The sequence below is a fragment of the Elgaria multicarinata genome, chromosome 6 (genome assembly GCF_023053635.1).
Source record: "Elgaria multicarinata webbii isolate HBS135686 ecotype San Diego chromosome 6, rElgMul1.1.pri, whole genome shotgun sequence".
NCBI lineage: Eukaryota > Metazoa > Chordata > Lepidosauria > Squamata > Anguidae > Elgaria > Elgaria multicarinata.
The window spans coordinates 47214557-47237479 of NC_086176.1; the positions used below are offsets into that span (position 1 = coordinate 47214557).

Here is a 22923-nt window from a genome sequence, read left to right on the forward strand (position 1 = left end):
TTAAATAACATGGTTTTAAATTTGTAATTTTGCATTGCTGCTGTTTTTATCTGGTTGAGCTTTTATATTGTATTTTATATTATGGTTTTATACTGTTGTTTTATACTTTGAGTGGTTTTAATTTTTGTGACCCGCCCAGAGAGCTCCGGCTATTGGGCGGTATAGAAATGTAATAAATAAATAAATAAATAAATAAAATAAATTATAGAGAGCAGAACTGTAAACATTCATTCACAGAACCAAATGAAACATTACCTTCCAGTGCTGTCCATAAACCAATATATGCTTTTTCGCGATGTCCAGTCTGTTCCAGGCCAGTGCCAGATTTAGCTGATCTGGAGCAGACATGTTTGTCCCTACGAACAAGCAAAGCCTCTGTTAGATGTCAAAGTTGCACTGCTTCTCACTTCTGCTTCTTAAGTTCTTATGAACTGGCATGCCTTTGGAGGAGGCTACAGAAAGGATGATGTGGAAGTACCTTTTAAAAGTGCAGTCAAGATTGCCATATCAATGTCCTGATGCTCCTCTGATTCTGCATCAAATATAGTTATCTGTCAAAATAGTAAAACATTTACTGAAGGAAGGAAGGAAACTATTAGACAAGTCAGGGTTACTCTGTTAGCAGGGGACAGACAGAGTGACAGGAAATTACCGAATTAATAACATGCCAGAAGATTACTAAAAACCTAAACATTGTGGTTTAACAATTAAAAGTAGGGAAATAAGTTTATTTTTACATGAATAAGACCAGTAAGAATTAATCAAAGGCGGAGTATCACAGACATAGCTGTGGCATGGAGGTTGAAGGGATGGTGTGCCCAGGAAAGTGTGCCTCATTCACACTTTTCTGGGTGCAATTTATACTCTTTTCTAAGCATGAACAATAGGAGTTCTTCCCATCCTTTAAGGACACTGGATATGATTGGAATGGGGAATGTGTATCTACTTTCCATTTTATCACAGAATTGAGAGCCATGCTCTACATGAAGTGCATTTCTTTTCCTGCTTTTCCATTACATAACATCTAGGTAGCACTGTGGTATAGAATAGTGTAAATACATGAGAGGAAATCACAGTTTCTTTCGCTTTCACAATTAAATACCACATTTTCCCTACTTGAAAAAGACTTGCCAAAGGTGCTGTTCAGAAACAGAAGTAAAACCGGAGGACTGTCTAAAGAACCCTTAAACAACCATGATGAGTGCACGATAAATGCCTTGTATAGAAAAGCTCAGAAAAGTAGGATTCTGACTGAAAAGCATAGCAATATGAAAAAAAAGGAAAGGAGCTCTAGGAACTGAAATTAGTTCCATCCACAGCTCAAGAGCAAGAGAAACTCCTAGATAAGGTTTTTTACTGAGCATGAAGTTAAGAGAAGTCCTTAGCAGAGCCTCTAAGGGAGTTTCCCCAACCTTAAAGCAGGAAAATTATTTGCCTACTCCAACATCTTGACTTTCCCCAAATAGTCATACTGAAAAATGGTTTATATATTGGGAAGACAGCAGCAAGCTCTAGGCCACGCCCATCTTGAAAGAATTACTTCTCTCCTCCTACTTCCACCCTACCCGATACATCTGCCCTTTGAACGTTTTCTCCAGATGGGAACAAAATCTTCAAGACTTAATGTATGACTTAATAACTTACAAGCAACCAGCTAGCAACTCCTGTAACAGCAGTTTTTATCAAGCTTTTCCAAAAACGAGAAGGTAAAGGCCTATCATCTGAGTGGCCTTGCATATTATATAACATGCAGCAATTAACAGACAGATGACCAAACAGCATTTGCAGTTCTAATTTCTGCTGCATGTCCTCATGCTACCTTCTTATGCAGACGTCACACTGCTACTGAGCAAGGGTAATTATGGATAAGGCTTGCCTTATAATCATTACTTTCAAGATGATAATTTTATTGGAACAACTTCTGAACCTAAGTAAAAATGCAATGGCACTGTAAAGATGGAGATTAATAAAAAGGATTCCATGAATTCATTGTACTTACAGAATCCCTGTGTTCCATACACGCCATTAAAATTTTAAATAGGTGATGAGACTGTTTCTGTCCAAAACTGAAGTTGTTCTGAATCATTAATAATATCTCTTCCCTAAGCTGAGGGCTCAAATTCCTGAGAGAGAAACATATATACAAAAAGATAATATTAGATCACTAGATACTTACTGCCATTTACCTTAACAGTGTAAATATTTTTCAACAAGTAAGTAACACACAAAGCAAAGCCTCCCTGCTCCCTTAACTTGTACGGCTTGTACCATTATAGCGTCACCTGTAAGCAACCAAAGTCAAGCTTCATCCACACAAAATGAAGGATGCAATCTTGGGATAGGTACATGTAGATCTCCTTCAAATTAATGCAAATTTATAGGAATTCAGCCTAAGTAATGCTAAACCCACCACTATACAATAGCAATTGGCAACCAGATTGGCCGGAGGCCAAATTACTTGCTGGTACCTACTGTTGACATACACATTCTGTTTTTCATTGTCAAATTGGAAACAAGCCAGGTAGGATATTCAATTCAGTGCAGCCTCCTTTCTTGAAGCTTTCTTTTCCTGCTGAACTCAAGGGCCCGGAGGAACTCCCCTGTGAGAAAAGGTTACAACATCTGGGGCGGGGGCTGCCTATACATGGGGAAAGCCCCACGGTGGCTGCGAATCTGCGCTGCATCGGTTATATGACGCAGCTGCAGTTTCGCAGCCACCATGGGGCTTTCCCGTGAAGCTGCACATTGAAAAAGTCAGGGATTTACCCCAACTTTTTCATTGGGAGTGAAGTCAGTATGGCTCTTCCACCATCTGACCTTGTTCCTGGGGCCAGTCCGGGGGTGGATGGGTATTCCTGTGGAAGGTGACTGGCAATTGATCGCCTTCCACCAGGAAGAAGGCGGGGAGGGGGGCTCCACATGAACACTGGAAACCTTGAGCTCATTCCTTGGTGTCAGGATTACCCAGCGCCACCCCCAGTGAGTAAAACCACAAGGACTCAGAGATCCAGGTTCAAGTCCCCATTTGGCCATGAAGCTTGCCGGGTGATTTTGGGCCAGTCACTGGCTCTTATCCTAACCTACCTCACAGGGTAGTTTTGAAGATAAAATGGGGAGGAGGAAGTCCCCTTGGGCTTCTTGCAAGAGGAAAAAAGGCAAGATATAAATGTGTTGTTGTTGATGATGATGATGATGATGATGATGATATTGCAGAAAGGATAGTGGGGAAGAGACCTGTTTAAAAAGCCTGTGAATGCTTCTCTGTGCTCCTTCTTTCTCCTGACTGAAAAGTCGGGATAAGGACAAACAGGGAGTGCCCACCTGAAACCCAGAGAGTCTTACCACGCCCCTTAACACAGCGGTGGGGAACCTGTCGTCCATCAGATGTTGTTGGACTCCAACTCTCAACATCCCCAACCATTGGCCATGCTGGCTGGGGCTGAAGGGAATTAGAGTTGAACAAGATCTGGAAGGCCACATGTCCCCCACCCCAGCTTAAAAAATTTGAATGAACAGCTTGAATGAAATGCAAGATTTCTCAGTTAGACCACTGTTTACTATGCTGTACTGCTACTTCTTTTTAAATATTTGAAGATATCTTTTGCAATATGTTCTAAAATTAGAAAGCAAACCAAATGCTATAACTCAAAAATACTCACCTCACATCGGCTGTGTGCTTATGGGTAAAAGCAAGAAGGTCAGCAGCTCTACCAGTTCCCTCATATACTACGACAGGGACAGCAGGTTTGTCTGTCACATATTCCCACACTGTCAGGATCTCGTTGGGACCGCCTTCCACCACCAGCCCAACTAAAGGCACTCCTTGGCCCATTCCTATGCCAAACCACACAGAAACCGTAACCAGCGGTACAAAGGCGGAGTTGGGCAATACATATCATAATCCACTGCTGTTCCCATCAATGGAAGGAAAAATCTTAAGACAGAAAGCAAGGCAGTCACCTGATTAAAGAAATCTTAGTCAATTAATGCAATGTGTAGTATCCAACTGGGCCATTCTACTAGCGCAAATAGTTGCACTAGCAGAAACTACGTTCTGAACTATGCGCAAGACAAGGATGCAACTAAAGTTACATTTACGCAAGCATGGTTGTGCAAGCAGTTTTGCATTACGCTTGTGCAATGTGTTATGTAGTCTGCTTGGGTTATGCAACTGCTTGGCTCCATTCTCCAGCCAGTTGCACAACTGCTTTGCACCTGTTGTGCAAGAGTAAAGGGCAAACGCTTGCACAATGGAAAGATTCAGCAGAGCTCCGTTACTGCTATTTGAGTTGTGGGATACTGTGGGATACTGCCCACTGAGTTTTGGTCAAAGAAGTAATGAATTTCATTGATTAATTTGCACGAACTTCCATGGGAGTAAAAACAATGTTTCTGAAACAAACAAGCAGACTTTATTTGCTTTACTGTATCATAGCAGCCATTTTATTAGATGATGGATTCCCACCACGTGAGAGGGAAAGAAGGATGCCTAAGAAGAGTTTTTAATGAGTAGTCTACTGTTTACTGTTAACTAGAAATGAATGGAAAAATCAAATCATATGGTAAGATCTAGACAGATACCTTGGGCTAAAATTTCTTAATATAGGCAAACAGTAGTAGGTTCATAACAAATCCAATATAACAACTGTACTAAAAAAATAATTTAATGTGGAAAGGACAAGAGTAATATTGACAAAGAGCTATAACATTTTTGGTTTGGGGGGGTCTTAGTTTTAATGCAAAACAAAATAAATAAATGCACAGAAACTTATTGTTATTATTATTATTATTATTATTATTATTAAATTACAATATTTATATACCGCTCAATATCTAAAACAGATTCCAAAGCAGTGAACATAGGTATAAACAGTAAAAAGAAAGATTTTAAAAGCAAATTAAAATTGTTCAATTTAAAACATAAATTTGAAATAAAACCTGCTAAAACTTAATGGTCTCTTTCAAGAAACTCTGTGACTTAAGTTGTTACTGGCTTCCAAAAGAGTCATTACCAATTTATGGAGATGAGAAAGGAACACTAGACAAGAGCAGAGAGATCTAAACAAATCACTGCTTTCAAAATGAATTTATGGAGCCTGCATAGTGTCATTTCACCAAACAATAATTGGACCGACTTTTGTTTGGCTCCCTTTGAAAAAAAATACCAGAACACCATAAGCCAACTTCATGGTCAATTAATATCCCACACATTGGACAAGATGGGAATCAGATGATGAGCAGGTGGCTGAAACACTCTAGAGGTTGCAAAACAGACTTAAAGTATGGCTCAATCACCTGGCTTGGAAATATGTCATGCTGACAACCAGAGCACATTGCCTCTATGGGCAGAACACCAAATGTTTTGGATCAACTTTCAGAAGCCCCTGCCAGCCTGTTCAATAGCCAGGAATGCTGGGAGTTGAAGTCCAAAACATCTGGAGATCTACTTTCTGCCCACCCTCTTGTCCAGACCGCTGTCACCTCTCACAGAAGTAAATAATAATATTTATTTATTACCCGCCTCTCCCTCTGGATTGAGGCGGGGAACAACATCAAAGAAGCAGCTTCTTACAGAATGAACACGGAATAAGGGTTACTTACTAGTATGTATTTTCTGAAGCGACAGGTACTTCTCTAGATTTCTCCTGAGTTTCATCTCATTGCCATACTTGCCCACTGTGCCATCATCAGCCAGTATGAAGTGGGAATGCATGCTGTTGAGGCTGCTCAGCTTGCTGAGAGGGTTACCCAATGTCTGATACAGGCAGACTACCTGAGGAGAATCAGAGTTAAAAACAAAACAGCCCTCCAAAACACGACGGAGGAATCTTTCTCAACACGAATGATGAGGAAATGTACTCCACTGAACCTGGGCCTCTCTACACAGAGATTCTATGTAAAACCGGATTTTCACCATTTTGGGTTTGTTTCTTCCATGGCACATATTGCCAGGTAATGCAGTAATGGCAACTTTCCATTCCTCCTAACAGGGCTCTTCCACCCCTTCTCTCTGATCATTGCTGTTATGGAAAGGCGGCACCCACCTCTTGTTTCTGCTCCCCTTTCTCTTTACATCCGAGAAGACACATTTACTAGGGTGACCATATGAAAAGGTGGACAGGGCTCCTGTATCTTTAACAGTTGCATAGAAAAGGGAATTTCAGCAGATGTCATTTGTATATATGGAGAACCTGGTGAAATTCCCTCTTCATCACAACACTTAAAGCTGCAGGAGCCATACTAGAGTGACCAGATTTAAAAGAGGGCAGGGCACCTGCAGCTTTAACTGTTGTGAAGAAGAGGAAAGTTCACCAGGTTCCCCATATATACAAATGACACCTGCTGAAATTCCCTTTTCAATACAACTGTTAAAGATACAGGAGCCCTCCTTTTCATATGGTCACCTTACATTTAAAAAGCCCTGATCGGTCACTCCTGCACACATCTGGAAAAGCACTTCTGAGTGCAACTTTCCTTCCTCCTCTCTGATCTTTTCACCTGTAAGCCAGGGAGAACGGCTTCCCACCCCTTCTCTCTGTTCCTTACATCTGAGTAGTCATGTTTAGCCAACTTCTCTTTTTTGGCCATTAGCTGATTAGCAGCTTGCTACTTGCCCCGATCTTCCTTGCCGCCAAAGAAACAAAAGAAAAGGGTCAGCCCACCTACAGTGACACAGTATCAAAGCACCCACCCACCCCAAATGCACATAGTAAGCCAAATTTAATTTGGGGATATGGGACATACTCCACTGGAACAGTGAGAAAGCCAGGTTAAGGAACGTAAAGAAAAAGGAACGTATTTACATATGTGGCGGGAATGTGTATTTGTTCAAAAATTGTGGGAAATGATGTTTAAAGAGATATAGTGGGAATGGAGATTGAAGAGACACCTACAGTGGCATTGCTATCATTATATGGAGATTTAAAATGTAATAAAGAAACAAAGGAATTGATAACGAATTTGTTGACAGCAGCAAGGTTGATCATATCTAGGAACTGGAAGGTGCAAGGAGATTATCATGTTGAGGACTGGTATAAAGAGATTTGGGATATTGCTATAAATGATAAATTGACATGTAATATAAAAGTAAGAGGGATAACAAAAATGAATGATTTTGCGGGAATTTAGAATCAGTTCCTAGAATATGTATTATCTAAGGGGAGTGGAAAACCACCTCCAGAAGAATCAATGAGATTTTGGAAACAAGAATAGATCCCGGGGTGGGGAGGGGTGCACTTTATGTTATGTAATGATGTAAAAGTATCAAATTAGAAAAAGTTATAAGGTTATTCAATTTATGTATCATTGGGTTTTTTTGTGTGTGTTGTTGTGATTATTGTAATATTGTATTAGCGTATTGTTAAATAAAAATTTATAAATAAAAAAAGAAAAGGGAAAAAAAAGAAAAATGGGGCACAAAACGTCTTTGTGAAAAATGCGGGTTTACAGCTGGAAAGGACAGGTTTGCTGCAGAGTGGCAATGGCCCCATTCAGAAGACACCTTAAACTATGGCTTTAACCACAGTGTTTAAGCCAGAAAGCTGGGCTGTGTTCAGAAGACATCTTAAACCCCGGCTTTAACCACAGTGAATAAAGCAAAAGCCTTATTCACCGAGGTTAAAGCCATGGTTAAGATGTCTTCTGAATACAGCCTGGCTTTCTGGCTTAACCATCATGGTTAAAGCCATGGTTTAAGGTGTCTTCTGAATGGGCCCAATCACACCATGTGTCATGGATGACTGGGAGCAGCAGGAGCAGCACCGGGGTAAATCTCCTAAGCAGATGGGCTCCTGAAGGCAGCAGGCTAGCTTAAGGGGTGCAGAGTAGGCTGCAAAGCACACAGCTCTGTCCTTCAACACCTTGTTGTTGCCTTCCGGCCTCTGCCACCTGAGGCCACTGCCTAACCCTGCGTAACAGCAAGGCTTGCCCTGCTAGCAAGCAAGGGATTACAAATGCTTCCCCACAAAAAGTAGCATTTTCTCAAGGGAAGAACCTTACGCGTGTCTATTCAGACGTAATTCCCACTGAGTTCAAATCTCTCCCCAACACTGCAACCATTTCAAAAATCAAATAGTATTATGTTGCTATACTTAAAATGAGACTTTTAAGCATATACATAAAACCTGTAATAAGCAGTTGCAAACATTTTCCCCTGTACTTTATAGCTGAACATTTCCTCCATTATAAATTCCACAATAAAGATAAAAGTTGGACTTAGTTCTGTACATACATGCCCACTAAAAATCAAGGATAAAATTTTCAGCTGCATGGGCAAGTCAGTTTATGTTCATCTATCTTTAAAGTACATCATAACAGCCTATTTTTTAAAAAAGAGATTCAAAAGGGCCATGATAAGAAGGCAGTTTTCATTTTGAAAAAGAGAGAGATGCAATTAAAACACACACAACCACAACCGTACCCTATTATCACCCCAGAAATATTAAGATTTGTGTGATTCACACATACACAAAAACATAAGCATTTCATACAACTGCAAAGAAAGCCTTGCAACTGTTAATTTAACAAGGGCTGTGACCCAGATGTAGTAACACATGATTAGATAAGAAAAACTGTTGTAATGGACAGAGTAGACTTGGATCGAGTTCAACTCCCCAATAGGTGACCTTGGGCAAGACACTTTCTCTCAGTCTCTAAGTGATTTCATGATACTATTGTGAGGGTAAAGTGGGGATAACCTAGGGTGACCACATGAAAAGGAGGAAAGGGCTCCTGTATCTTTAACAGTTGTATTGAAAAGGGAATTTCAGCACGTGTCATTTGTATATGTGGGGAATCTGGTGAAACTTCCTCTTCATCACAACAGTTAAAGCTGCAGGTGCCCTGCCCTCTTTTAAATCTGGTCACTCTAGTGTAGCTCCTGCACCTTTAACTGTTGTGATGAAGAGGGAATTTCACCAGGTTCTCCATATATACAAATGACACCTGCTGAAATTCCCTTTTCTATGCAACTGTTAAAGATACAGGAGCCCTGTCCTTCTTTAAATATGGTCACCCTAAGATAACCCCACCCATGCCTAGAAGGAGGGCAGATTAAATATATGCTAACCAAACAACCTGATGTTACATATGAGCTGGTGCTCTCATATCAGCTTCAGGCAGTTTGGGATGACACTGATAATTTAGTTCCATTCCATCCTGGCTTTGGAACAGAAGGCCCATTCTGCCATGCCCGGCAAAGCCTGGGCGTGGGGAGGGATTTGTGGGCGGAGCAGGGAAGAGACGGGGCCATCCTGCTGGGGCAGGATTTTGCGTCACCAAGGCTGGGAGGGGTCTCGCCCTGTAAAAGGACGTGGCTCACCCCTCCCAAGCCCTCTTGTTTCTGCTGCTTCTGCTGCTCTTTCCGGGATCGAAGCTGCCTCCGCCTGCAAAGGACCTCCAGTCGCTTCTTCTCCTCTTGGACCGGTCACCGGGCTTTGGGCCCTCAGGTTTGGAGGCAGGTGGGGGGAAAGCTAGTACCTCCGGGGACGGGCGACGCGACTTCCTGGTGGCTGTGCGCGCCTCCCCCAAACCGTAACCTTCGGTTTCGGTTTCGACCACGTGGTCGGGCCGACTTGCCTGGCTGCCGCTCTACTCCAGGCCCTTTAAGAAGCCGGCGCCGCAGTCGCAGCCGCGGCCCAGGCGAACCTCCAGGACCACGTGGTTGGCCTGATCCGCCGCGTCCCCCTGCTGGATGGCATATGCTGGAGAGGGGTGGAGAGTGTGACCCTATTGGTTCTTCTCCACCTCTCAGCAGCTTTTGATACCATTGACCATGGTGTCCTTCTGTTTCATCTCTCTGGGATGGGACTGGGGGGCATGGCGTTATAGTGGCTCATCCTTTCTGGAGCACAGACCCATAAGGTAGTACGGGGGGAGGGCTTTAGTTTCAGCCCTTGCCATTGACTTTTAGGGTGTCTTGTCCCCCGTGTTTTTCATCATCTGCATGAAACCTCTAATGCTTTTAGGATGTTTTTAGGATATTTTTTAACAGTGTATACTATGTTTTTAATCAGTATTTTATGTATTTTATGCTTGCTGTTGTTCCCCGCCTCTATCCAATCGGAGAGACAGGTAAGAAATTTATTATTATTATTATTATTATTATTATTATTATTATTATTATTATTATTATTAGGATAACATGCATCCCTGCCTCCATTTCCCAACATCTAATCCCAGGAAGGCAAAACAAAATAAAGAGTATTCATTAACTCACATCTTTTCCAATGAGGTCCCGCTGGTTCTCAATTATACCCCAAGGGGGGATTCCAACGGCACAAATCTTTCTTAAATACTGAGAAGCATGGATTTTCAATGCATCTCCCACATGCTTGGACACTCCTAGACAAAATTATTATGATTAGAAAGCAGTTGGCATATTGCCACCACAGCACATTTATAGTAGGACCATGTTGAAAAAAAACATGGGTGGGGGTAGAAGCCACTAGGTCTACCGTAAAAGAAGCAGCGCAACAAAGAATCTGTTGGAATTACTGCAGCACTATTATGGAAGATGTTCCACCTGTGGAAACGCTCCACAATAATGTGCAGTTGTTACGCCATTATTGCCCATGATTCAAATGGATTTATGCAAGATATTAGTCCTGTTCCCAGCAAAATGAAATACTATCTTGCTGAGATAAAGCAATATTTTTCTATGACATCCTCTACACAAAACATTTGTCCTGTACTCGTCATTCCCTACTCACAATTCTTTACAGGTTCTTTAGATGACAATGTGACCCTCCAGTTTCACTTATGTGCCTAACCAGCATTTGGTGAGGTTTATATAGCAGGGAAAATGCAGCATTTAATTGTAGAAGTCAAAGAAAGCACAATTTCCTCTTTTGAATTTGTGCTATACTGTTACATCATAGTGCCAACTAGAGGTTATGTAGTGGAAAAGCAGGAAAGGAAACACTCCTTGTGCAGTACTCGGATTTAAATTCTGTGACAAAACCAAAAGTAGATTCAGTGGATTAGCTGTTGATTAATAGCTTTGTGTAGAACGGCTCTATGTGTCAAAAGGATAGCAAGTGCTGTGTGGAACATGGATGCCCACATGCCATGGTTGGACATTTGACCTCTGGGCCTGTTGCCAATAGGTGTGTGTGTGTGTGTGACTGTGTGTGTGAAAGCCTGACATTTTGACTGAATTTCCATAAGCCAGTTTTTTGTAAAAGTCAACAGCATCTTTTTTCATTTAAGGTGCATGCTTAAAGTTTACAGCCAATATATGCTCCCTAGATGACATATTGTCGAGTGCAGTCCTAATACCCCCTTTTACACACTGCTGCATGCAAGTCTGCATGGTGCTTGCGTGTAGTTCCTCTGTAGCCTGCTTCTAACAACATAGTGATCTCGCAGTAGCAGCTGTGGGATCTGTTGTCAATTTCAACACCCTGACATTTTCCAAGGCTTGCCTCTGGCTCCAACCAGGTACCCAAATTTTTGAAACCAGAAGGTGGAACGCCAATGTGGATAGTGCCTCTGATACCACCGGTGATCAGTGAGGCAACTTTCCCTGCTGTAAACATATAATTTGGAGAGCTATTAAAAACATTTATTTTGTAGTGCTTTTTTTAATCATTACAAGCAAATAGCTCATCAAATTTCACAGGCAGTTGCCATGAGTTAAGTAATACGGGAGTGGCAGTCACTAGGTCTACTTTTCAAACCTGGTCCTGCCCCCACCCCTAGCCCCAAACTTGGCTTCCAGGTCCTGAGAATCAGGTGAGAAACACTTCCCCTTCCTCACCCAAGAGCTACATTCCTTTCACCCCAATCCCAATCCTAGCTCATGTGTGCTTCTCAGCGGGATAGAACCTCTGCAAAAACGTTCCCCTGTTCTCCACATCCATGTTTCCACATCCATGGAACATCCTTCAGAAGGGGTGAGAGGGACAAGTTGATCATAACATAAGAAGAGCTCTGCTGGATCCAACTGAGGGTCCATCTAGTCCAGCACTCTGTTCACACAGGGGCCGGCCAGCTGTCGACCAGGGGCCATCCTGTCAATGGTAGTTGCTGCTCAACAGGATGGGATGACTGGCTCCCAAGGGAAGAGGACAAGGCAATCTCTTGTGATCATACATGGAACCCAATACTCAGTTTTCTGTTCTTAGCAGATGGGAACCTTTGGATTAAAGTATGTTGCCTTCTGACTTCAAAGAATTTGCTGGGAGAGGTGAGGGGGTACCAAACAATCTATGGGGAACTGGTGCAGCCTCCCCTGATCTGGAGTTCTGGTGCCCAACCCAATACTTTGTTGTGAAGAAGATGCTTTGGACATAGGGCTGTGGGGTAGGAAGGCGCAGGAGGGTTCCCTGAACCTCCTTATCCTGCCATCATTGCCACAAACCAGACCTACAAGGCCTGTCACCTCTTCATATCACAATGCAGCACAATTTGGGAGGAAAGCAAGCCTGAGTGACTCTCCCCTCAACTAAGGAAAACCTGTCTGAGACTGGAGCTGAATTTCTAGATGTAATGGTGGCAGCTCGGTTCATTTAAACCAGAGTCTGCTCTAATCTCATATACAGCATGGGATGGGATACAATATTCAGACCAAAGATGGCACACAAGTGAGGAGGATACTAAACCCTCCTCCTGTCTGTAGTTTACCTCCCCTCAGTTAGTCTAAAAGCTGCTTTTCTTGGGCGAAGTTCAGGTTACAAAAAGCTCAACAGGGGGGAAAGTAGTTGGAGGAAAAGGCTACAGGGAACTTGAGCAGCAACAATGGGAAGAATACAGTTCCCCTAACTGCCTTAGACTCTAGAAATCCAACCCCCTCTCTCTGCCCAATTAGGGCAGACTCAAGTTTCAACAAACAGGTGCACTGCTGTCTCGTTGGTTTTCTGGAGTTGCCTCTGCCTTTAAGAAGCAATGAGTCCAGGCATCCATTAGAGAAGGCAGTGTGATTCTTTGCCCAGAATATTCCAGTGTATAACATACCCGATAAGCATGTGCACACCAAGATACAGAAGATGTCAATCCTTGACTCTCTAGGTAGGGTTGGGAAAGATTCCTGTCTGAAACCCTGGAAAGTTGCTTCCAGTTCATGTATCGAATACAGACCTAGCCACACCCATAGTTTGACTGTGTTATCAGGTAGCTTCCTGTGTTTCTGCATTCCTAAAATATCACATTACATTTAAAAAAAGACAAGAAAAAGAAAGACAGAGGACTGTACCAGCGTTGATGCCTTCGGTTAGTATCCATGCTCCTGTAGTCTCAGCAGCTTTGATCAAGCCTTTGCTGAAAAGCTGTTTATGTTTAGATGGAAGTTTGAAGTTCTGGATGCCACCATGAACAGAAATTACCAGTTTGGGCAATTCCATCTGCCATTCTTTCACCATGAGTTGCAACAACTGGTCCAGTTTGGTATCATAAGAGGTTCGGATATACTGCAGGGCATGAGGGGAGGGATAAATGACTGTGGTTGTTAGAACACATACACACACTGTGAGAGAAGAGAGACTGTATCTTTTCCAGAGAGAAGATAGTGGTTCAGTTCAGACAACACGTTAGTCAACGCAGTGTGAAAACTCCACTCAGACGTGAAGTTCCTAAAGGGTACTCCCCACACAACATATTCTAACTTCTCCGTTGTGTGGCTGTGGACTACTGTGGAGTTGAGTAAAATCCATCATCGTGTTTGATTGACAGTTCCTCCACCCTCTCTCCTCTCCTAGTCCTCCTGATGGAATCCCATCAGCCATTGCTGAAAAAAAACAATCCCAGCAGCTCTCCTAGAGCAGCACTCGCTCCTTTTGCCGCTCTTGCCAGGGAACTCTGTAGCCCATGGGGAAATCAACTCAATGCAATGGAAAACTCTACGGAGACCACCACACAACACAACTGCTGTGCAGGAACTCTCCTCTGCACAGCATGGATGTTCTGCATGGAATGTTTTCCAAGAAAACTCCACTGTTGTGTGGAGTTATCCCTCCAGACAATACATTTCTCAACGGTGGTGTAAAAACTCCATCATGGAGTTCTAAACCACCGTTGAGAAATGTGTTGTCTGAACTGAGCTAGCATCTTTCTTCTAGCCTCTTCAATTTGATGCAAGCTTAGTTCTCAGTTCTCATTCATTCATCCATCCACCCACTCAATAGTCAAAACTCTCTGGGCAATTCGCAGGATAATAAAACATAATATATAACTTTCAAGAATTTAAACAGTTTGAAAACAAGTTAAAAACAATTCACAATCAAATTGCTTGGGGGGAATCTGCACGTCGTTCTGAGATCGCTAAGCGACCCCAGTGCGGCGTGAAAGCGATCGTGTAACTGGCCTTTGGAAGAGCCGACGAAGAGACGTCCTTCCCGCCGTCGCCGCCGCCACCCACAGACCTCCTCGCCGACCAGCGAGGAGAGCTCGGCTGAAGAAGGCGGGGTTGAGAGCGGAAGAAGCTCTCCACCCCGCCTTCTTCCCCCGAGCTCTCCGTCCCAGCCGGCAAGGAGGTCTGCGGGTGGCGGTGGTGGCGGGAAGGACGTCTCTTCGTCGGCTCTTCCAAAGGCCAGTTACACGATCGCTTTCACGCCGCACTGGGGTCGCTTAGAAGCAATCTCGGAACGACGTGCGGATTCCCCCTAGGATAAAGAAAATCTAAAATGCCCCCATCAAATGCCTGAAAGTAGAGGAAAATCTTAACCTGGCACCAAAAATATGATGATGTTGATGCCAGATGATACTCACTGGGTAAGCATTTCACAATCAGGGGGCCACCACCCTTGTTGCCCTTCTCTGAACTGCCTTTAGAGGAGGAACGCAGAAGTTGATCGTAGTGTATGGGTATTCAGTTGTTTTCACATATTTTCATGCTTATAATGGCCTACATCTAGGGTAGGGAAGCCCCCAACGTACTCGCCTGGACCCCATTCGTACTCATACACACACACGGACACATACACACCTCTGTACACAAATAGTGCACAATTGGCTTTGCTTGCCCCTCGCCTTTCCCAATATAGGCCCTATATGTTCTTCAAAATCGTGAATTCATAAACATGAATGTTGATCTATCTGTCTCATCACTCAATGCTGAACATGCTAACTGCCTTCATTAAAAATAAAGGCAGATGATGTGAAGTATCAGGAACACTATCTATAGTGTTTGATTCGTTTCACGCCTGCATATCCTGCCTCGATGTTGTATTCATCCCATTATGAGAAACCACGTAGGAAAAGCAGACTTATTTTTTCAAGAGGGGTAGCCATGTTAGTCTGTTGCAGCAAAGACAACAAAGAGGTCTGTGGCACCTTAAAGACTAACAAATGTATTCTGGCATAAGCATCTGATTAATTGGACACGGTGCCCAAAAACTGTATTCTTTTTCTTTGTATCTAACCTCAACAGCTTTATGTTTAACTGTAATATTCTTTTCTGAAGTTTTACAGTCATAATGCTATCGAATTGAGTTAGTTGCCGTCTAAATTTAAAAAATGTCCAAACCTTGGCATGGTAGGTGTGATCACCATCTTGGAAATTGATAGTACCAAATGCATCAGTGGGGCTAGTCTTTGTGTTCATTTGGACAGACCATTCCTCATTCTCTTTCTGCTCTGCACACTGAAAGACAGGCCAATCATAATCTATCCCAGGATGGTCACCAATTAGCCGTCCACAGCAACATCTCAAATAAAAAGACAAGAAAGTCCTTAACTACAGCATCAGTTCAATAAATGACATACTATAGGACCGTTACATAGAAACGCTGACTAGCTCACATTAATGTATTGTATTACAATGCTATTACACATTTCTTAAGTTTTACAGAAATCCTGAATAAATAATCTGCAGATCTCACTAAACGTCTTATGATACTCGAAAGAACTCTTTCAGCAAAATGCAACAAACATAGACATCCAATACTACCCACTCAAATATTGCTTGCAGAAAAGTTCACACTGAATTCAAGGAAGTAGGAAAAGGGTGAGGATTTTTCAAACATATCTACACAGAAAAGCAGCTGGATGGCTCTAACCATGCAACTATTCTGAAAGACAAGCAGATGGACCTAACTAGACATGATGCTGGAGAGACAGGAATAAGATCTTCCCCTATTTTGTAAGTATTAATAGCATCTGATTAGGATCAGGACCAATGGGGGAGGGAAGTAAACCAATATTAAAATCCTTCCCCCAAAGCCGCTATTTGACCCACAGGGCAAATATCAACTCCAGAAGGGGTGGTGGGAGGCTGCTATTAAAAGAAAAACAGGAGATTCCATTTAAAAAAAAAGATCTCCCACATCTCGTTTAGTTTTGCCCTAAGAGAGTACTTGCCCAAGGCCACTGAGAGAGCCTCCATTGCTGAGTGGGGCTTTCAACCCAGGCTTCTGTGTTTTAAGTCCAATCATCTATCCTCTAGGCCAGGATGGGCAACTCATGACCCTACTATTACTCCCATCAGCCCTAGCCAGCATAGCCAATGGTGAGCGATGATGGAGTTGTAGGACAAAACATCTGGAAGGCCATGAGTTGCCCACTACTGCTCTAGGCTAAGGTGACCACATGAAAAGGAGGACATGGCTCCTGTATCTTTAACAGTTGCATAGAAAAGGGAATTTCAGCAGGAATCATTTGTATATACGGAGAACCTGGTGAAATTCCCTCTTCATCACAGCAGTTAAAGCTGCAGGAGCTATACTAGAGTGACCAGACATAACAAGAGGGCAGGACACCTGCAACTTTAACTGTTGTGATGAAGAGGAAATTTCACCAGGTTCCCCATATATACAAATGACACCTGCTGAAATTCCCTTTTCAATACAACTGTTAAAGATACAGGAGCCCTGTCCTCCTTTTCATATGGTCACCCTACTCTAGGCCAGCCCTTCTCTATAATATAAGATTTGGCCCACTGATGGTTAAGTAGCCATTCACAGTAGTTTTTGTTTGTTTGTTTCTCTCCCATAACCATGGAGGTCTTTCAAAAGCAGCATGTAGCTCATCGCCCACAGCAGGATTTCAAGTAAATCTGTTGGGAACTTACTGATATATACCATTAAGAGTTTTATTAATAAATGATGCTTATATAGTAATTGAATCCTCAATATGCTGTGCCCATTCTTTGTTTTAGAAAATACAGTCTCCAATTGTTCACGGTCTTACCGGATTAAGTTCTGGCATACTTGGCATCCTGCAGGACATCTAGAAAAAAGAATCCGTTAAAAATAACCAGTACATACTTGAATTATTTTATATAATGATGTCAATCATAAAATGCATGCTGTTTAGCAAAGACATCTGGGAAGGCTGTTATGGATTTCCTGGCATTGGTGCAAAAAAAACGTATGTGCAGCCGTGAGCTGCATGACCCAAGGATGGTAGGTACCAGCCACTAGTTTGGGGAGATCAATGGGGAAGGCATTTCATGTCATCATACACATTCAAGCACAGACTGTGCCAACCATCTTGCAGGGCAGGTATAGGGAACCTCTTTCAACTCAAGGGCTGAACTGAATTTCAGAGATGCTCTCAGGGATTGCATTCCGGTGGGGGGCGGGGCAAAGGCAAAGAGGGTGGGGCCAAAATACAAAAATCATATGTTGTCTATAGGAGAGGCATTACAACCTTTTAGAATGGGAGCAAACTGAACAAAACCCAGGATCCCAACGAATGCTTAGTGGTCGGGGAAAAGGGGCTGGGAAAGGGGACATGCTCAACTGGGGGATCCCAGAGGGCCATATTAGAATCACAGGAAGGCCAGGCTTGAGGTTCTCCATGCCTGTTGTAGGGGCTGTATGTATAGGTTTAGTCCAGCATAGATGACAGTGTGTGCAGCCCCAAATCCTGCTGAATTTCTTGTGCTTTTTAAAAATTCTGGGCACCTCCTTTTACATACAGAGTCAAATGGAAACAGCTCATTTCTGTGTGCAAATTAACCTTGCTTGACTAAAGGTATCTGGCTCCATGGTATGAAACAGTATGTTGCACAGTTTAAGTTTTTTAAAAAATCTTTGAAATGGCAGGACATTCATTTCAGTATTTCATTGTACCAGTATCACCAGACAGAATCCCACATTTCACCTGAAATCTGGTTCACACTGTCACTTGGCTATATAGAAAGCTTCATTTTTGAAAATGCAGTTATTCAAGAAAACAGCTTCAAATTTAGACAAAAAGGCCACTATTTCTGTCTTCCACTTCCTAAGTATGCTCGCAACACTGATTTAAACCATTAATAAGAGATACTTCATCAATACTAGCCCAAATCACTTTTATTGTATTTTACAAAGTGATCAAAAAATCAGATACCATAAAATCCCAGTAATATCAGTTACTTGCAAGATTGCAATCTTATACTAAATTAGCTTTCAGTGAGACCAGACTTACTTGAGTTGGTGTGCTCTGTCTTGGTTGATTAATACAACTGAGCAATTAAAATAGCTGTCCTAGATAGTTGGACCAGCTTAGATAGATAATACAGTATCTTCCATTTCTATACTTATCGTTTTCACCTTTGGTGCCATCCAGATTCTTTGATCTTCAACTTCCATCAGCCCCCGCTAGAATGGCTAACGTTCAGAAATGCTAGGAGTTATAGTCCCAAACATCTGGAGGACGCTGAGTTTGGGAATGCTGTTTTACAGTGTTATGAAAAAGGCTGGACATTTCATAATCACCCAAGTCACTTGTGATGATGATTTTTTTTCTTCCTTCAATATGTAAGTAAATTTTAGTGTAGGACAGCCTTCTCCAGCTTGGAACTCTTTAGATATTTTGGACTTCAACCCCCATCAGCCACAGCCAGCATAGCCAATGGTTAGGGATGCTGGGAGTTGTAGTCCAAAACATCTGGATGGCACCAAGTTGGGGAAGGTTGTTCTAGGACCTAGCAGAATGGCTGTTTTGTCAATATAATACTCGTGAATTACATGCTGGTAATATACAACTGGCAGTATCCTATATAAATTGATACTGTGTAAAATGAGCCTGCCACTTTAGGGGTATGAAGAGAAAGAGTAAAAAGTACCAAGTTAAAATATGGGTGCAGTTTGGTTACTAAAGTTGTAATTATGTTTGAAGCAGCTGGAAGTATCTATATTAATTATTGCATTGTTAAAGTGCAAATTAGATGTTCTTTATAAAAATTTCTGTCTGTTTATCTTCTATATCGTACAATTCAATCACAACAAAATGAAGCAAAGTACCTGTGAGGATCTTTGGAACTCGGTATGATTTTTGCACACTCTCTTTTACTGAAGACACCTTCAATCCAAGATTTCTGTGACTAAACAGAAATATTACATCTCAATGAGATATACCTTACTTTTGTAGACAACATTCAGAAACTGTTCAATAATCGCAGTAGTACATTCTGGACATCTAAACCATCTTGTAACATTTTCATCCTGATGCATAATTGAACGAAGGTCTGTTAATATTGTGCATGAGATCAGTTTGTACCAGCCTTGTCCAACCTGGGCCAGATCTACACTAGTCTTATAACGTTGCTAGTGTCCCTTTCTAACGTGGTTCTCTGTATCGGTTCTCTGTATCACGGGACACACTAGCGTGACTTACGTTTCGCTGCAATGGAACTTCAGGGCACATTGTTCAATCCTTTCCGTTGTTCTCCCTCTTCTGTGAGAGCTGCTGGGTTTGCTCCGCCCACTGCCTGCCTCATTCCTAGCCAGCAGGGCAGGGTAATATTCATAAGCACACACAAACCTTCTCCCAAAACATCTTAATACAAGTCCCAGGGAATTCCCTGAATGTGTAAGAGCCAGCTACTTTACTGAAGCTAAGCAGGGCTGGGTCTGGTCAGAGTTTGGATAGGAGACCAAATTGAAAAGTTTTAGCAACAGCCCCATTTAAGCCCCGCTGGTCATGAGTTTTGGACTTTGGGCCCTTGTTAATTTCCTGCAGGGAGCTACAGCGCTCCTTTGAGCGCTCCTCAGCTCCTTTGCAAAGGGGGGAAACGTTTAAAAAAAAGTCATAAAAAATCAACCGATGACCCAATTTGATTCAAATTTGGTATTTGAATTACTGGGCCAATTTTGGTGTCTTTATCTATAAAGCTTATGCAGATGTAAGCATTTGTTTAAAATCCTGCTCCTGCGCCCACAGCAGCGGCTCGGGCGAATCTTTTGCAAAAGGAGCACAATTAAGGCTGTAGGCATTGGACTACTTAACAATCAAAGCAGATTCTAAGGTGGAAAACTTCTGAGTCCTTTGCATGCAATTGTCAGTGATTGCACAGTATAACGCTGGTGTGATTTATCTGCTGTAGCAGATAAGATAGCAGACGGGGCGAAGGAAGGAGAACAGGAAGTGGGCAGAGCAAACCCAGCAGCTCTGAGAAAGGGAGAGGAAAATTACCGGTAGAAGGAGGCACGTGAATCTGTAGCCACGCTGGAACTAAGAAATAGAACCTGTAAGTACAATTCATTTGCAATGTTGGAGACCCAGGGTCACATGACGCTGTGCGTCACAGTAACCCATTCAAAACGTTAGAATAACATCAGTGTAGATTCCCACCTGGTGTCCTCCAGATACTTTGGGTGTCAAAAGCATCCCATCAGCCAGCATGGACAATGGTCAGGACTGTTGGGAGACGAAGGGCAACACGCTGAGGAAGACAAGTTTACAGAATCCTTTCCTTCTCGGTGTCAGTGGATTGTAAATTAGTCTGTGTTGACCTCACCTCTAGAGGCTACTTTTAGAGTTGAGAATTCTGTTTCATTAAACTCTGCTTAGAGAAATAAACGAAAGCTCACAGCCTAACCCAATAGCTGCCAGCTCTCACTTACCAGTAGGGATATACTCTTCTAAGAAGATTAACCACTTACTATCCCTTTAGCAATGACAGATACAGAGAAAGACTTAGCAAACAAGTTCCAACCTGTCAACAGTCTAAAATCTTGTTGGAATACCCTCTGTTTACCATAAAAATGGAAACACTTTTAAAAGCCGAGGAGCAAAAAAGTTGGAGGGGCTTCCAAATGAAACCTCACATATGCTCAATGAATGGCCATGTCCCATGCACAAGTGCACTCCTCTCCTTTCCCCAGCTGCCACGCACAGGCTGTGCACACCTCCCCACCCCACCCCCACCAAAGGGGCATGTTGTTAGGTTTCCTGAAATCTCAGTTTATCTGCTGAAATATATGCCGAACTACGGAGTATGCTGAACTAGAGAGAATCCCAACATCATGAGGAAAAAACTGATGGTGTTGTCATGTTTTCTTTACTATTTTTAATGTGAATTGAGGCTTCTTCCAATTACCAGCCCTTTAATCATTTTCTCCTTGCTTCTTTTTTGTTGGAAGCGACTTCCACTTTTCAGCCAGTTGTTCTTACACTAGCAGTTGCAGCATTCCTGAATTTACCTCTTAATTAATAGCAAATTAGGCTCGAAGCCTTCTCCCAACATTATGTTTTGAATTACTTTTAAAACTAGACAACTGGCGAAAAGAGTTATGTAAGCACATTAAAGATTATAGAATTAGAGAGCAATCCTGTACATGTTTTGATGTTTCTAATGTTCTAATGTTTTGCAAGCTTCTAAACATGCAATCCTATGCATATTAAGACAAAAAAAAGTTTGGGAATGCTGGGAGTTGTAGGATTTTTTTTCTGTCTGAATATGCACAGGATTGTACTCTTAATAACAAAACTAGCAGGTTTGTAATCTATATGGAATGGGGCAATTTGTGGCCCTCCAGATGCTTGGGCCTACAACTCCCATGATTCCTTATCATTGGCTATGCTGGCCAGGGCTGACAGGAGTTGCAGGCTAAAATATTTGGAGAGCTGCAAGTTGCCCGTCCCTGATCTAAACAAGAAGAAACCGGGCGCGGGGGAGTGTGATTGGGTAAGGAAAGACAATGGAGATACTTTGTTATGATCTCAGTGAATTAGAGACGGTCTGGAAAAATATAAGGCTTGAGATATTTCCTAAAGAATGGTTGGGACTTAATCATGTGGAGGTTTTCTACATGTATATGGAAATATTTTTGTATAGAGTAACATTCAGCCATGCAAGCCACTGCTTACTCTGAAGACCATTTTGCTACCTCATCTGCCGTCTATATGAACCAAGGTTTAGCCCTCAGGAGCCACCAGGGCACAAGAAGAAGGAAAAACAGCTGCCACAAGGAGGCAGGTCATGCGCACCAGACCTTGACATTTGTTCTGCTCTAAATTGATCTCATTGTATGGGCTTTCCACTTTAAACCGTACTTGTTTTAGCAATTGGCACAAAGCTGATGCTAGACAGGAAGTCAACGCTTTTTGAGGCAGTACACTAATTACACACTGATAAGCAAGGGATAACATGTATTTGGGCAGCTCTAGCCTTTATTTCACTAAATTCCAGTCTGCACGAGTATGGACATAAATAAGCATTGTTCAGAAATTAACTGGCAAACTGGGGGTGGGGGTGGGGAACTAGGTTACAATAAAAATACATGCATTAGTAGGGTGACCATATGACCGGATTTGCCTGGATTTGTCCTGGGTTTTGATGGCAAATCCAGGAGGGGGAGGAGAAATCCAGATTTTTCTTTTCAAAGAGCAGCTCTAATGGGAATTAACAAAAATGCTTATAACGCCGTCATTTTTTAAGATACAGACATGAAACTTGGCACAATGGTAGCTCTTAGGAAGGGCTTTAGTCATACCAAATTTGAAACAGATCTGTTCATCCATTGATTTTTTAGGATTTTTTTTAAAAATGAGGTTTTAAAATTATTTTTTAAACTGTCATTTTTAAAGTTAAAGAGCTGAAAGTTGGCACCATGATAGCTTTTAGGTAGAGCTTTAGCCATACCAAATTTGAAACAGATCTGGGGCCAGTAGCAAACCCTGTTAACAACAACAGCAGCTTGCAATGAGTGAAGATACAGTCAGAAAAGATATTTGAGGGAAGGGGAGAATGTAACACACAGAGTATAGCAAAAGCTTCAA

At 42.3% G+C, this 22923-nt stretch overlaps 1 protein-coding gene across 1 annotated transcript in view; it reads right to left on the reverse strand.

Annotated features, from left to right (window-relative positions):
* Positions 1 to 22923, reverse strand: part of TRPM6 (transient receptor potential cation channel subfamily M member 6) — a 98521-nt gene that overhangs the window by 69747 nt on the left and 5851 nt on the right. The window contains exons 2-11 of the mRNA XM_063128760.1: positions 19164 to 19243; positions 17122 to 17160; positions 15461 to 15641; positions 13193 to 13406; positions 10217 to 10341; positions 5602 to 5773; positions 3660 to 3834; positions 2000 to 2123; positions 479 to 551; positions 256 to 356 (exon numbers count right to left, since the gene is read on the reverse strand). Of these exons, the coding sequence (XP_062984830.1) occupies positions 256 to 356; positions 479 to 551; positions 2000 to 2123; positions 3660 to 3834; positions 5602 to 5773; positions 10217 to 10341; positions 13193 to 13406; positions 15461 to 15641; positions 17122 to 17160; positions 19164 to 19243 (1284 nt within the window). The remainder of the gene's footprint in view (positions 1 to 255; positions 357 to 478; positions 552 to 1999; positions 2124 to 3659; positions 3835 to 5601; positions 5774 to 10216; positions 10342 to 13192; positions 13407 to 15460; positions 15642 to 17121; positions 17161 to 19163; positions 19244 to 22923) is intronic.